This window comes from Hemitrygon akajei, chromosome 9 (assembly GCF_048418815.1).
Source record: "Hemitrygon akajei chromosome 9, sHemAka1.3, whole genome shotgun sequence".
In the NCBI taxonomy this organism is placed as follows: domain Eukaryota; kingdom Metazoa; phylum Chordata; class Chondrichthyes; order Myliobatiformes; family Dasyatidae; genus Hemitrygon; species Hemitrygon akajei.
The window spans coordinates 149,329,754-149,346,973 of record NC_133132.1 but is presented as its reverse complement, the minus strand read 5'-3'; the positions used below and the strand labels follow the sequence as shown (position 1 = coordinate 149,346,973).

Genomic DNA, 17,220 nt, shown 5'->3' with positions numbered 1-17,220 from the left:
CATAAATCTGTCATCACTGAAATATGTGAAATGCTGAATAAGTATCATTAACCACACACCCAGCTAGTGGCACAGTGGCAACAGTGCCGGACTCCGGAGTGAAGGCTCCCGAGTTCAAATCGAAGTCAGGCCACCCCCAAGCATGCTTTCCATCCATGCTGGGTTGAGTGTTGAGCTGGCCACTTGGCCCCATAAACAATACAAGGGTTAAGTCAGGAACATTCATATCGGGACCCGGTTAATCCGAAAGGAGACCAATCCTGACACCATGCGCCAGACAAGAATGGCTGACTGGTGCAATAGGCTAAAAACAAATTAACCACACTCAGCTTCATAAAGCCCAGGGTCATGTGGATTCACCAATTCCCCACCACACCTTCTCTAAATCTCTGCTTTGTCTTGCAATCTGCTGCTCGTGACTGCATCAGGCACTGTGCTCACACAGAGAGATAATTTCACCCACTTCATTTCAGTGAAGAGCAGGTGGGACCTTGTGCAGTGAGATACTGAACAACAAACAGAATATGCTGGAAGAACTCAGCAAGTCAGGCAGCATCAATGGAAGGGAATTGTCAATGGTTCAGTCCTGATGAAGGGTCTCAGTCCAGAACACCGAATGTATATTCCCCTCTGTAGATGCCACCTCATTTCCTAAGTTCCTCTGTCATTTTGCGTTTGTTGATCCAGATTTTCAGCCTCTGCAAAATTGCTTGTGCAGTGACATATTGTTGGTTTCTCACAAATGTAGTAGAATTTACCAGGACCTGGTACAGAGAGGACATGAGGCCTGCATAGATCAGTCAGGCATCACTGAATACTGTACACTTGTGTCCCAATAAGGGCATAAAAATCCAGATCATTTACTGACATACAAAGCTTTCCACTTCCAAATGTGCAGGTGGTTGTGTATTATTGTCTGTTTGTCCTGACGATAAATGCTATATTCCCTGGCAGTGCAATAATCTCTTCATGCCTCAGAAAGATGGAAAAACTAGATATTTTCTATGATCAGCACTGCTCAGAGAAATTCTGTGTGTGTGTGTGTGTGTGTGTGTGTGTGTGTGAGAGAGAGAGAGAGAGAGAGAGAAAACCATCTACGACCCAATAAATCAATGCATTACTCCCCTGAAAACAGCAGATGGTCAAACACTTCTGAAGAATCAGAATACCATTCTGCTGAGGTGGGCTGAGCATTTTAACACCCTGCTTAATCAGGATTCTGATGCAGACCCACCATCCTGGATGAACTGCCTGAACTTCCTCCTACCCATGACCTCAGTCTACCACCAGCCTTCCAGGAGGTTCTATCAGCTGTCCATTCCCTTAAGAACAATAAGTCCCCTGGCACTGACAATATCCCTGCCGAGTTACTGAAGAACGGAGGGTACCTGTGTATGCGCACCTTCTACCAGTACATCACCAAGGCCTGGACTGACGAGAACATCCCATAGCAATGGAAAAATGAAAACATTGTTGTAATTTATAAGAACAAGGGTGAAAAGGCCATCTGCGGCAATAGTAGGGGCATATCACTCCTTTCTGTTGCCGGAAAGGTCCTAGCTAAGGTGAAGCTTCAGAGGCTCATCAGCAACATCACCGAGTCAATGCTGCCTGAATCGCAGTGTGGATTTAGGAAGAACAGGAGCACGATCGACATGATCTTCACAGCCCGGCAGCTTCAGGAAAAGTGCCGGGAGCAACATCAAGACCTGTTTATGGCCTTTGTCGACCTCTCCAAAGCATTCGACATTGTGCAAAGTGAGCTCTTATGGGATGTCCTCCTCAGGTTAGTCTGTCCCAATGAATTTGTTAACATCCTCCACCAATTCCATGATGGGATGACTGCTCGGATGACCATAGGAGGACAAGAGTCCGAGCTCTTCTTTGTACGCACAGGGGAAAGGCAGGGGTGTGTGCTAGCGCCAACGCTCTTTAACATCTTCCTCTTGTGTGTTACCAAGCTTCTCCAGAATGAGATTGAGGATAGCAGCATTGTGGCAGTGGACGTCAGATTAGATGGCAACCTCTTTAACATCAGGAGGCTCCACGCAACCACAAAACTCCATAGAGAGCGGGTCCTGGAGCTGCAGTATGCAGATGACTGTGCTCCTGTGGTCCATACTCTGGAGGATCTTCAGACTGTCCTTGCTGTGGCGGTGAGAGCGTACAGCAGGATGGGGCTGACCGTCAATACCACCAAGACAGAAGTGGTTTGCCAATGGAGTGCTAGTGTCCCACCCACCCTACCTGCCTTCACTGTTGGTGATGAAAAGCTGTCAGTAGTGCCATCTTTCAAATATCTGGGGAGCATTCTCTCCGAGTATAGCAGCATTGACAATGACATCCAGAGCCGCATTAAACAGGCATCAGCTGCCTTTGGGAGACTTCAGCGTAGAGTCTTTCAGAACAGGAGCCTTCGTCCCTCCACAAAGGTCACCGTATACCAGCGCTCTGTGTCACCACCCTCCTTTATAGTTGTGAAACTTGGGTAACCTACAGCTGTCACATCAAGTCCTTGGAGCACTTCCACATAAGCTGCCTTCAGTGCATCCTGGGAATTACCTGGCGTGAGCGGGTGCCTCACACTGAAATACTTGGAAAGATCAACTGCAGAAGTATTGAGGCCATGATCAGCCAGCGTCAGTTGCAGTGGCCGGGGCACGTGATAAGGATGCCCCCATGTCGGCTACCCCGCAGAGTGTTGTACGGCCAGCTGCATCATGGTTGACGCTCAGCTGGAGGGCCGAAGAAGCGCTATAAGGATCAGATGAAGAATGTTTTAAGGAAGTGCGAGATCAGACCTGAGGACATGGAGGATGTTGCTGCTGACCGTATCACTTGGCAACAGCTGTGTAGGGACGGGGTTCATATTCTAGAGATGGAAAGAACAACCAGAAGACAGCAGAAGAGAGCCAGGAGAAATGCAGCCATGGTTGCCATCACTACTGCCACTACCACATATACATGTCCCACCTGCAATATAACTTGTGGGTCCAGGATAGTCATCAAAGATCTCACCGTTAAAGGAGTGGACATCATCGGATTCTGTGGACAAACAAAGAGAAGAGGTGGGGGGGGGGGGAGTGATGGAGTGGAGGAGGATGTTGTTCAAGGGCTCCCCGCCACTTCCATAATTCCTCACACCACTTCACAATGCAGCAACAGCAGCTGGATGTCACAGCAATAAGAATTATCAGAACCAATGTGGAAAATGCCCAAAGGCCTTCTGAAAATACTTGTTCTATCATTTATCTGCATAGTCAGTTATCTCTTCACGTTGGTATTTGCATACCTATGTGCATTTCTGCTATCCATGTTGCTTACTGTTTAAAAGTACCTGGGCCAATGAAGTCATCCTCTGTGGCACAGTGCGTTTTAAAAGTGCTGCTTAAGGGAACAATGCTGGATTTTGCTTTACATTATCCACCAACAGAATGTGGACTTGGCTATAAAACTAGCATTAACTGAGAAAACCTCAAAGTTGCCACCCTCATTGAGAGAGTGGTTAAGAAGGAGTATGGTGAGCTGGCCTTCATTAGTTGGGGGGATAGAGTTCAAGAGCCACAAGATAATGGTGCAGCTCTATTAAATTCTGGTTAGACCACACAAGGAGTATTGTATTTAGTTCTGGTCATGTCTTTATAGAAAGGATGTGGAAGCTTTACAGAGTGTGCAGAGGAGATTTACCAGGATGCCTCCTGGATTGGAGAGTATGTCATATGAAGACACTGTAGGTTGAGTGAGCTGAGTCTTCATTCTTTGTAGAGAAGGAGAATGTGAGGTGAATTGGCAGAATTATATATGATGATGAAAAGATGATGATAGAGTGGACAACCAGTGACTTTTTCCCAGGGTGGATACAAAGGGTCATAACTTTGAGGTGTTGGGAGGAAAGTAGAGGGGTAATATCAGAGTTAGGATTTTCACATGGAGAGTGGTGGGTGTATGCAACATACTAATGGGTGTGGTGATTATGGCAGATACATTTGGGACATTTAAGAAACTTTGATAGGCACATGGATGTGGGAGGAAAGGATTAAATTGATCTTGGATTAGGTGAAAAGGTGGGCACAACATCATGAGCCAAAGGACTTCTACTGTGTTCTTTGTTGTTCTATGAAAATCAGATCCCCATGCAGACATTAGTCCAGGGACATCCGGTGGGTGCAGAGATAACATCATTGTGTGCTCTATAGTTACAAGGCCAGTCACTTAAAACTTAGAAACATAGAAATTGCTTCTCTTGGAGGGTAGAGAATCTGTAATTGCCACCCCTGTGGATGATGGATAATCAGAAATTGATAAATAGGTATAGTTAGGGTAATTGAAAGATCAGAGAATGTCAGGCTTTTGGGACCTGACACAGAAGAGGAATTTAGGCTGGCTGAGATCAGCCAGGATCATATCGAATGGCAGGACAGGCTTTGGGGAAGCCTGGTGGCCAGCTCCTGTTCCAGTTTTCTTGTGTTTGCTCCACAACCTGAACATTGCAAGACAGTAGTAAGTGTCAGAGGAAGGTCAGCACACAGACCAAAATCCTTAGGGGCATGAGGAGTAGGCAGAGGAGCAGGAGGATGTGCAGGACTACAGGAGAGATGTTCCAGGAGACACTGGTAATAAAGAGCCCATTGACAAGAAACATCATATCAAAGGAGAATACATAATCATAGTCCACAAAACCACTCACTGTCTCTAACACGAGGAAATCTGCAGATGCTGGAAATTCAAACATCTATATATAGATGCTGCCTGGCCTGCTGTGTTCCACCAGCATTTTGTGTGTGTCACTGTCTCTAACACCTGTAATGTTCATCAGTTATTATCCCAAGTGAGCCCTGATGACACGTCCCTCATACCATCGTTTGCAGGACTACCTGCAACAATCAGAACATAGTAATGAAAGAATCTCTGATCCCATTGCTGAAGTCTGTCAATATAACTGAGCAGCTCACCCTGACATTTCCTGAGGATGTGAGGGCGGATTGACACAATGGAGGAAACAGCCACGTATCGACACCAGGTTCTTCATGTGGTGTCTTTGGTTGAGCTCCGGGCTCACTCTACACAGGAGCTCCCTCTTTATATCTATCTAACTAATGAGAAAGTCCAGATCTTGTTCAGTAAATCTACAGGTTGCCTGTCTCATCGCTGAAGCCTCTATTTCCTCCGAGGTCAGTGAAGTTGTGTTGCCTCTTTATGTGGCATTAAATGCTGATACCCTCTGTGACCACTGTAGAGAATGAGGTGAACTACTGGGAAATACACTTGACCCTATATATGCACCATAGATCATTTCAAACACAGCTTCTTCCGTTTCACAATGATTTGCAGGTGATCCCATGGGCTTCAGGGCTTAATATTGTGCTGCCTCAAGTATGGTTCCACAAACTGCTTACATACTGTTCACCTTGCTGAACCACTTTAATGGTAAAAGACATATTGCAGAAAATGCCCTGGACTTTTCCTGGTAGATGCTTGTTCTTACCTCCAAATCTTTTTCATTAACAGTATTGTTTACTTTTGAAAATGTTGTCAAGATGTTTACGACAGCTTCTACATTTCCAGGTTTGGTGATGTTTGGCTCTTGTGAGGCCGTAGATAATCGAAGAAGAAGACTGGAAAAATTATTTGTCACTTCAGCAGGAGACTGTGTCACCTGCAAAATGAAAGTAGAAATGCTTCTAAGGACCTTTATGTACAATGTACTGTGTATGTTAATCAAAATGGCTTCCTTGTTTTGTTAAGAGTAGGAATGCTTCTTTGTATGATAAGTGCTTTCTCTCGCAGTTGTTTAGCTTTAGACTTGCTGATATCGGGATTGTATTTATTTGTTAACCAATGGGGGAATGTTATTTTGTCTTGTGGGGCTGGGAGCTTGGGGGTTTTCGCGGTCTTTTCAGGGAGTTGGGAAGAAGACGCCGAGGAAGGTGGACGTGGGCTGCACTACTCGGTCGACCACCGGGGTGATCCCAGGTGTGAGGACTTGGAGGTCGGAGGAAAGTGACGAGGGTTCGAATGGTTCGATGGTTAAGCTCCAACGATGTGCACTAAACTGACTGAACTTTGAGAAGTTGGCGCCTTTTACTTTATTTTATTTTCCTTCATATATACTGTATTGCATAGTACTCTTTTAGTTTTAGTAAAATCTTTAAAGTGTATTCCATAACGGTATCTGGTGTGAGTTTGATATTGTGTGTGTGCGCACAGCATAAACTGGATTCTCACAGCACCTGCGTGTACGGGAGGTGGGGTTGGTGAGTGGCTGGATCTCCTTTTCCCCTAGACGTATACCAGCCTGTTGGGTAAGTGTTACATTTACTTACAATGAGAGCACATCCCAACTAGCAGAACCCCTGTGAATATTCAATCCGGGTAACTGCTCCAAGAGCTTCTGAGCACAAACTTCAGACACCGAAAATATACTCCTTTGGTTACAGTGTTGAGGGATGACTATTTGAGTATAAAACTGGTCACGGTGTAATCTCTTTATTATTGTAATCATCTCTTCAAACCTTTCCAAAAGCAAGCTCTGTGGTTAAAAAGGCATACGGTGTATTGGCCTTCATCAATCGTGGAATTGAATTTAGGAGCTGAGAGTAATGTTGCAGCTATATAGGACACTGGTCAGACCCCACTTGGAGTACTGTGCTCAGTTCTGGTCGCCTCACTACAGGAAGGATGTGGAAATTATAGAAAGGGTGCAGAGGAGATTTACAAGGATGTTGCCTGGATTGGGGAGCATGCCTTATGAAAACAGTTTGAGTGAACTCGGCCTTTTCTCCTTGGAGTGACAGAGGATGAGAGGTGACCTGATAGAGGTGTATAAGATGATGAGAGGCTTTGATCATGTGGATAGTCAGAGGCTTTTTCCCAGGGCTGAAATGGTTGCCACAAGAGGACAGAGGTTTAAGGTGCTGGGGAGTAGGTACAGAGGAGATGTCAGGGGTATGTTGTTTTACGCAGAGTGGTGAGTGCGTGGAATGGGCTGCCGGCAGCGGTGGTGGAGGCGGATACGATAGGGTCTTTTAAGAAACTTTTGGATAGGTACATGGAGCTTAGAAAAATAGAGGGCTATGGGTAAGCCTAATCATTTCTAAGGTAGGGACATGTTCGGCACAACTTTGTAGGCCGAAGGGCCTGTATTGTGCTATAGGTTTTCTGTGTTTCTATGTTTCAAGCGATCAATAGCACAACAACTTTAAAACAACTCTCAGATGTGTTAAAGTACTGCAAAGAGTTTGGTTAAATCCTTACATTGTATCACATTGGGAATCCCACCACACAAGTCAAGCACTTTTCTCTCTGCTGCCATCAGAAAGATCATGCAAAAGCCTCAGAACTCACTCACACCACCAGGTTCAGGAATAGTTACTACCCCTAAACCATCAGGCTCTTGAACTAGAGGAGATAACTTCATTGACCTTCTCTTGCCCATCACTAAACTGTTCCCACAACGTGTGGACCCACTTTCAAGGATACTTCCATTCACGTTCTCAATATTTGTTGCTTATTTATTGTTATTATAGGAATATTTTTATTTTTTCTCAGCTCAACTGGTAAAACCTGAGGTACAGGCAAAACCAAGCCCATTCATTTCTCAATTGCTAGAAACTTTTGGACTATTATAGTGTTGTTTAGTATTGTGGTTTCTAAAGATTTACATAAATACTGCTGTGTAGGCCTAATTGTTTAATTCTATTGTGTAGTGACTTTGGGATGATACCAGCTGTAGATGTTACTATTGGAACAATGTAATCTGGTTGAAGGGTCTCGGCTCAAAACTCTTTGTTCTTCTCCATAGATGCTGCCTGGTCTGCTGAGATCCTCCAGCATTCTGAGTGTGTTGCTTTGTATTTCCAGCGTCCGCAAGTTTTCTCACGTTTGTGGATCTATTAAGTAATTTGTTCTTGCTTGTTTATCCTTTATTATTATATCCAAATGGTTATTATGGATTTTCTGAACTGCACTAACAGATTGGTGAATAATATAATTTGCAGGATTTTGGTGAACGATGTTTACCACTTGATTATGCCTGTGTAAGTAATCAGATTGAGTTGAACTGATGCAGGGTCCTGTAATGTATTGAATTGTTTCCTGCTTTTTTTTGGCATTTCCTACAGTTATGGTCTTGAATGTGTTGGTCTTTTATTATGTATGTTAGATTGTTTTTTGTTTTAACCACCTGGTCTTGTATTGCCACAAGGATCCCTTCTGTTTCTGGGAAGAGGTCTCCAACTCTGAGGCATGCATTTGATGCTTTCTTGTCAAGATCTGATCTGCTGAGATCATGGTCATGCTCTTCTATTGATTAATTTTTTCTTCTATATTTATAATTCCTTCATTTTTCTTGGTTGTGCTTTCATTGAAGTTTAATGGTGCGTACTTCTGATCAGAATTGCAATGGGTGGAGTGCTGAATCCTGAAAGTATATACTTACAAGATGTTTACAACTGTTGTGTAAATTTATTATATCTGTCATTCCCTTTCTTTCTATCCTAGGTAGTGGTAATCTAAACGTGTTCAAATGTGCATTGTGTTTTCTAAAATTTGTCATTTCTCTTCTTACTTTTTCTTTGTAAATTTGCCAGCTCAGTTTTGACCAAGGTATTATATCAAAAGAACACTTTAATATGGATATTTCTTTATTATATTTTTACTATTGAGCTCTGTTTGAGAGATTTTCTTAAGCCTTAAAATAAATTCTGTTGGAAGTTTTTCTTATATTGCTCCGTGATCGATTTTCTTTCCTTGTTGATATCCCGGATACTTATATGTTTAATATTCATCCATTGGTTGTATTGTATTCTGCTGCTCTGTTTTGTATTCCATCAGCTCTATTGCATCTTTCTTTCTGTTTGATGCTCTGCACTTATCAAGTCCAAAATTAATGTTTATATCTTTAGAAAATAGTTCTACTGTTCAAATTAATTGCTTTAGCTTTACTGACGAAGATGTGTCCATATATAGAAGGTCTAATTCAGTTGGTTGTTTCGGATTTGATTCCCAATTTTCCTTCAATGCCGTACATTAGAAAGTGGGTTTAAAGGTAGACAGAACCATTGCAGGCTTAGAGAGTCTCCCTGGAAAATGCTTTACATACTTTCATACCCTTACGACATTCTTTCTGCTCTTATGTAAGTATATTGTGATTATCTAAGTGAGTGGTGATTCATTGCGAGATGCATGATGCTACAATTTTATATATAGTTTATAAATAAGTAATAGGACAATATTCTGATGGATCATTTGTGATTTCTGCATAAGATAAGAGATATGCTTTACCTTCTTTCAAAAATTTGGGTAGGTTTTCAGAATTTTTAAGAAAATTTTTGATATGTATTAATAGGTACATATGAAGGTAAGTAAGTTGTTATACCAATAATTACAAATATTATCACTACTTGTACTTTTCCAGTTGTAAGTATTTTTATAACTGCTTTTAGCAAATCCATTGTAATTTCAGGTGTTTGCATTTCTTCATTTGTATGAGTGCGCTCTTTTACCTCCCTGATCTAGCTTGCTTCATCATTGTGTGTCACCCTGCTTGACCAGATATGAACCAAAAGTTCATCATCTCTGTGTTTGTTGGTAATTCTGTGGCTGGGGTTAGTAATATTTTGGCACATCAAATTTAGTTTCAATGTCCTGTAAAACCTCTTTTCATTGATTCTGTTATGGTTAATGGTTATTGGATTTATTGTGTATGCCCACAAGAAAATGAATCTTAATGTTGAATATAATGACATATATCTATTTTGATTTTTAAAATTACATTGGACTTTGAATTTTGGTTAAATCTTATATTTGAATACATTCTTTGCAGGACCTACCTTAAGAAGGTTATAAATTTCAGGTATTAGACAGAAATCATGTTCATCATCATATTGCCCATTCTTTCCACATCTTCTTCTTCTGACACCTTTCATTCCCATACAGGGGATTTCTGCAGTAGAATTAAATTTTGTCGTTCCAAATTCGCTGTCAGTGCATGGAATTTCATCTTCTGTTGAAAGAAAAGTTATATAGCTTTCCATAAGGTAAATAGTCTAGTTTCCCCAAGCTTATGTCATGCTCCATGAGTGTATTTGATAAGTTCTGGCTTGGCAGAGAGGGCTTTGACAGAGTTGACCTAGTCTTGCTGCTATTTCTTTTACTTTATTATTCACCTGCCCAGTACTTTCCACATTGGCTTGTTTGTGTTAAACTAGAATTGATGCTCCACAGACGACAATGCCAGGGGCTAACACCGCAGCCTTATGCCAGTCGGACATGAAACTAAAATCCTCTTTAATCTTACAGACAGGTACTTGGAGGAATATTTGTACTAAGTTGTCTGCTTTAGCTCATGCTGGCAGAAGTTTCTATCAGCCGGTGTGGCAAAGGACAGATACCTGCATTGGACATGCAATGCAGTTCTGGCTCCAAGTTTGAGGAGGGCACGGAGCGACCACTCCCCACTGAACATCGACGGCTCCTCGGTAGAGATCGTAAACAGCACCGAATTTCTTGGTGTTCACCTGACGGAAAGTCTCACCTGGTCCCTTAACACCAGCTCCATAGCAAAGAAAGCCCAGCAGCGTCTCTACTTTTTGTGAAGGCTGAGGAAAGTCCATCTCCCACCCCTCATCCTCATCACATTCTACAGGCGTTGAGAGCAACCTGAGCAACTGCATCACTGCCTGGTTTGGAAATTGCACCATCTCGGATCGCAAGACCCTGCAGCGGATAGTGAGGTCAGCTGAGAGGTGGGCCTCTCTTCCCACCATTACGGACATTTACACTACACGCTGCATCCGCAAAGCAAACAGCATTATGAAGGACCCCACACACCACTCGTACAAACTCTTCTCCCTCCTGCCATCTGGGAAAAGGCACCGAAGCATTCTGACTGTTACGACCAGACTATGTAACAGTTTCTTCCCCTAAGCCGTCAGACTCCTCAATACCCAGAGTCTGGACTGACACCAACCTACTGCCTTCTACTGTGCCTGTTGTCCTATTTTCCCTCTTATGGGGTGTATATAATCCTGTGCATTCTAATTGCTTCCAGAAATTCCAGCCATTGCTGCTCTGCTGTCATCCCTGTCAGTCAATCCTGGCCATCTCTTCTCTCATGCTTCTGTAATTCCCTTTACATGGACCATGACTTCTGCCTGTTCACCCTCTTACTTAAGAATACTGAGGACTCAATCTGAGATATTCCATATCTTGGCACCTGGAAGGCAACATACCATCCAGGAATCTTGTTCTCACTCACAGAGCCTCCTGTCCCTTCCCCTGTGTAACAAATCCCCTATCACTACAGCATGCCTCTTCTCCCCTCTTTCCTTCTGAGTCACAGAGGCAGAGTCAGTGCCAGAGACCCAGAATCTGTGACTTTCCTCTGCTAGGTATTCCCCCCCACCCCCAGCAGGATTCAAAGTGATATATCTGGTGTTGAGGAGGATTGCCACAGGGGCACTGTGCACTAGATTCTTACCACCTTTCCCCTTCCTCACCGTCGACCATTTTCATGTGTCCTGTATCTTGGGTGTAACTACTTCTCTATATTTCTAAACTATCACCCTCCTCAGCCTTCTGAATGATCCGGAGTTCATCCAGTTTCAGCAACTCCTTAGCGCGAATTGTTAGAAGCCGCAGCTAGATGCTCTTCTCGCAGTTGTAGTCGTCAGGGACACTGGAGGTCTCCCTGCCTTCACACATTCTGCAAGAGGAGCATTCAACTGTCCTGTCTGGCATCTCTACTCTCCTAGCTGAGCAGATATAAAAAAAGGGAAAAAAACTTAAGCTCAAGCTTTTCTTTCCTTTTCTTACTTTACTGAAGCCTCTCTTTGTTGAAGCGTTGAAGAGCTAAAGCCTCACGGTCACCACTCTGACTCTGTCCACTCAGATGACTGACACAGTGACAACAGCCTCTGCGCTACCCCTGCCTTCCTTTAATTAGCTCTTGTCAATCAATCCCAAATGCTGATTGGTCGCTGGTCGAAGCTCTGTTTCACTATCATGACCTGCTGCTGCCTTTTTGTACTCAGGCAGGGGACCTGATTGAAGTCCCCTACCTTCAAAACTTCCAGTGTCCAGTTTGGCCGCAGGTCAAAGCTCTTTTTCTCATCACTCTCATATGTCACGAAATTTGTTGCTAGTTTTTTTTTTGTGGCAGCAGTACAGTGCTACATAAAATGGCTACAATTCTGTGCAACAGCCCCTGTATTGTGTTGCCATCTGTTCAATTGGGTCATACAATACTAACTTAATTTATAATGTTAATTTCCCTTTGTCAAGACATAATTTACTGTTCAGAAATCTACTTACCTGGTAAAAACTTTGTAGTGTAGTTCCCTTCAGAAAGAGTCTTGACCACTGCTTTCTTATCCTCTTCGGTCAGAGACAAGCTAGAGAATACTTCATGAACCACAATGGTGCTCCCATTTCTGAATTAATAAAAGCAGAAAAAAAGTATTAGAACAGATGAGCAGCTCAATACCAATGTATTGAATGACATTTCCCTGCCTTTTGTGGAGTAATTAAGACAGAATTAGATCCTGGTTTCTCTCTTCAAAATGTAAATCTGGAGATGCAAAAGACTTTTTGTCCTAGTGATTCAAAGGCTCCTTCAGACAAAAGTGACAGGGATATGCAGTACATTCCAGTATTGAGAATATGTTATCTGGCATAATTTCCATCAACTTTATCCCAGCAATGCTGGTTGCTAAGTCTTGTTAATTTCCGGTATTCAGAAGAGAATTTAAATGAAGGGAAAATGTAACTTGAACTGAAGCAAATACAAAAGTTGTTTGTTTGAACTTTACATTCATTTTGAGGCACAGACTTGTGACCATTGGTGCACTTACAATGTGTCTTGGGCTACTGTAATATCCAATTCAACTTGAGTTCTCCCTTCCCAAAACAACTGGTGCAGAGACACATTTTTATTCCAACACTTCTCCTTCACTGGCAGGTGCAAGATGCTGGCTGATCCCTTGGTTTCATATCTCATGAACACTAACAGCCGCTACAGTTGGCCCCGTGTGCCACCATGCATTTATTTTATACACAGTTACTAAGGTCGAATCCCCAACTCCACCCCTAAGACATGAAGAGCAGGTGTATTTGCATGTGGAAACCAGCCTGAGGTGGTGCTCAGACTGCACTCAATGAAGAGTCTGGAGAGTATATAAAACTACCTAGATTGTGGTGCACAGGTACCCTACTCACTTCTGGAAGTAATTCAAATGTGCCTATAAAGTCTCTTGTTTTTGTTAATAACTGCCAGGTTAATGTTGATAGTAAGGTAAAATGATTATAAGGATGAAAACTAGCCCCATGTAAACGTTCCAGAAATATTTCATTGTTTCTTGTGCATTTTGCAGTTCCCTCCTATTAATCAGGCTTTCTGTAGTTTGCCATTAACTCTTTAAAACTAAATAAATATCTACCCTCAAAATACTTCACTTACGAGAATCCCAAAACTTTTACGGAAGCGTTTTCATCCACCTTTTTGTATGCTTGATTAAGCTGAGGAAAGGATAGAAATATAAAAAAACACATTTTCAAAAACAGAAAAACAGAAGTTACACAATTTTACTATATTAACATGTGTAAAATAAAATCCACGTTAATATTTTAAATTGCTCCTAATTTCAATGGCAGCTGAAGCTGTTTGCTGTTGGTTAGGTGTTTTCATATATAGTTGGTGTTTATGTTTCTTTTTGCAAGGCATATTGCTAAAATGCAGGCAATGAAATAAATAAGGCATTGAACATTTGAAGGAACATTGAATATTTGGCTGGTCTGTAAAAGTAAGTGCAATAATGAGGAGTGAATAGAGGGAGAAATTCAAATGTCAATCAAGATCAGAAGGGGAATTAAAGAAAGGAGAAAATAGATTGAGATGACAAGAACAGGAAGGAAAAGTTTAAAAAAAGTGAAAGTACAATTTTACCATTTACACAATATAAAATTACAGCAATTAAACACAAATAAGTGAAACTGCCCACTTTTAATGGTTAATTTTCAATAACAGGATAATTGAGAGGATGCTTAACCAGAAATCGACAAGGATTATCCCTCTGTGCTGAATTTAATACCCTTTTGTTTCAGACATCATAGGTCTGAATGCATTGCGATGATGTAGCAGACGGTGCGATGTTGTTGTAAGTTTTACAAAGCAGTACATCCTGAACTACAGCCTTTGGATGTTTCAGTTTCATAAATAATCTGAGGCTTACTTCAAATTGCTGTACCATCTACCTAAAAATAACAAGTTTTACTTGGCCTATTATTATTTTGGCTACAAAATCTGGGTACGTTATGTATCTCAGAATTCTTATTTGAACACTACTTGCATCTGGATAGTTTCTCAATGGGATTAACGTCATAATGCTACCTTGTACACTGTCTTAATATATGAAGGTGTGCTTCTGCCATTTCTGAACCTCCACCCTTCATTACATATATATTGCAGTGTTAATGGATTTGTGAGGTAAAAGTATGAGAGATCCGCTGATTCCTATATTATAAGATAATTTTTGACTCATAGGCACATCACTTATTCTCAAAAATACATTTGGATTAACATAACTGCTAGGAATAGTTTGACTTTGAAGAAATCATCTCTGGTTGCTGAACCAATTCTTCACTTTGGTTTGAAGAACTTTTTTCAGGTGAATAAACACACCATTTGAAAAAAACATTGGTACGGCATTCATAAGGACTTAATACCAATAAAATCATATCGAATAACTGAGAATTCAATCATAGTTGCAAATGATGTAGGATGGATTTTCTACTAACTTTGACAAGAATTTGTTTCAGTTTGAAGTAGGTTCTTTCATGGGGCTTAAAATGGGCATTTCACTCACAAGAGAATGAAAGAGTAAACCATAGATATTATCAAGACCCGAGGTACAGAAAGACCAAGACAAATATTCTCTAGTAGTAAGTCAGTTTTGCTACTCATGTTAAAAATGAGATATTGCTGTACATACATATTTTGCAATAAAGTCTCTTGTGTCAGAAGTATTCATGTTACTGAATTCCTGTTAAACTTTCTTTTAACATTCTAAGTTGGTCAATCACATAGAATACAAAAAGAAACATGGAAATAGTCAACAGAGTAAGCAGCGTTTGGTGTAGAAATGTTAATTCCATTTTTCTTTTCATAGACACTGCCTGCTTCTCCATACATTTCTGATAGTTTGTGAGTTTACTTAAAATCTGTATCAACTTCTATATTTTGATTTTGGACAGTCATATCAAAACACATACATGAGGAAAATAATGGTTGGAACTTCTTCATCTTAGCCCTGTCACTCAGCAGAAGTTCAGGATTCCTGTATAAGCAGGTGTAAACAAGCCCTTTCTAAACTCCTGCACAGTCGTGCAACTGCTCTCAGTGCTGTTCATGTCAGACTCATTTAAATGGTCCTGTGATGGTGGGCAAACTTCCACATTTTCCTAACCCTGATGATGGAGAAACTACGAGCAGATCTCTGTCAGTGCCTGAGACCTCTGTTATCGTTAAGAACACATTTAGTCAGTAGGACACCAGTAATTCAGGCAACAAACAGATTAAAGGAAATCTTGAGCCAATATACAATAATCTATGCATCATTGTTATTTGAAGCACCAAGTGATCCTCCCCAAATGCTTTCTGAGTGTTTCACACATTAACAGAATTCACTCTTCCCACAAATTGGTGTCAAATGAATTCTTTTAAAAATAATACAAAAATTTGTATTGGATAATGCCAGAAATTACATTTTCTTCCTTAGCTGCCCAGAGACTTTATTATCTTTATTAAAGATTGTACTTCAACATGTTAGCCTGGGCCTAAAGTAGAAATTCTTTTGCCTTCATAAAGGGTCTAGGCTTGAAACGTCAATCGTTTCTTTGTTTCCATAGATGCTGCCTGACCTGCTGAGTTCCTCCATCATTTTGTGTGTGTTACTCTGATTTTCCAGCATCTGCAAACTCTGTCGTATTTGTTATATAAACCTGAAGGTCAATACTTATCAGCAGCACATTATATCCTTTCAGAGTTCAGAATGTTATTCACTCAGTTACATACCAATGAAGTGAATTCTGCTGAACGATTTTTACACTCGGCCGAGGAAGAATTTTTCAGTTCATTACTGAAGATCAGATTTTCAATAATCAACGCAAATGTTTGACTTCCTGTAACAGATATGTATTATTAACCATTTTATTATTTCAAATATAAAAGGTGTGCAATATTTTGTGATTACTAGTTTATAATAAATTTTTGTGATTGTACTATTCAGTATTCTACAAGAAAATACAGTTGCTATTTTTCAAAAAGTTCATAGAGTCATAGAGTACAGTACATGAACAAGCCCTTCTGCCCATCTGGTCCATGCCAAACCATTTAATCTGCCAACTCCCATCGACCTGCACATGGACTATAGCCCTCCATATCCCGAAGATCCATTTACCTCCTCAAATTTCTCTTAAACATTAAAATCGAAATCGTATCCACCACTTGCACTGGCAGCTTGCTCCGCACTCTCACTACTCTCTGAGTTAAAGAAGTTTCTTCTCATGTTCCCCTTAAACAATACACCTTTCACCCTTAACCCATGGTCTCTAATTGTACATCCCTCCATTTTGAGGTTGAGCACTCTGACAAAGACAAAGTTGGATAGATTTTTATAGTAGGGGAATTAAGGGTTATGGGAAAAGGCAGGTAGGTGGAATGAATCCATGGTCAGATCAGCCATGATCTTATTGAATAGCGGAGCAGGCTCGGCAGACCAGATGGCCATCACCTGCTCCTATTTCTTATGTCCTTAAGTACAGAATGTTTCCCATTCTAGTGAAATCTAGGATCAGAGCACACAACCTCAAAAGAAAGGGATGTCCATTTGAAAAGGAAAGCAGGAGGAATTTCTTTAGCCAGAGGGTGGTGTATCAACGTAATTTGTTGCCACTGGTGGCTGTGGAGGCCGGGTTATTAAGTATATTTAAGGCAGAGGTTGATAGATTCTTGATAAGTCAGGGCAGGAAAGGTTGTGGAAAAAAGGCAGGAGAATGGTGTCGAGAGAGAAATGGATCAGCCATGATCAAATGGTGGAGCAGACTCGATAGGCCAAAAGGTATAATGCTACTCTTATGTCTTCTGGTCTTATGATACTTTGTCCTAGAAAATATCAGTGAAGAACCTGGTTTTAGCAGACAGATGAAATACACCTGACCCAGAAA

The 17,220-nt window shown here is 41.3% G+C and overlaps 1 protein-coding gene across 1 annotated transcript in view; it reads right to left on the bottom strand.

The window, feature by feature from the left end:
- Positions 1-17,220, bottom strand: part of LOC140732684 (adhesion G protein-coupled receptor F5-like) — a 37,026-nt gene that overhangs the window by 16,531 nt on the left and 3,275 nt on the right. The window contains exons 2-6 of the mRNA XM_073055368.1: positions 16,070-16,176; positions 13,457-13,515; positions 12,313-12,431; positions 9,831-10,003; positions 5,486-5,656 (exon numbers count right to left, since the gene is read on the bottom strand). Coding sequence (XP_072911469.1) covers positions 5,486-5,656; positions 9,831-10,003; positions 12,313-12,431; positions 13,457-13,515; positions 16,070-16,176 — 629 coding nt within the window. The remainder of the gene's footprint in view (positions 1-5,485; positions 5,657-9,830; positions 10,004-12,312; positions 12,432-13,456; positions 13,516-16,069; positions 16,177-17,220) is intronic.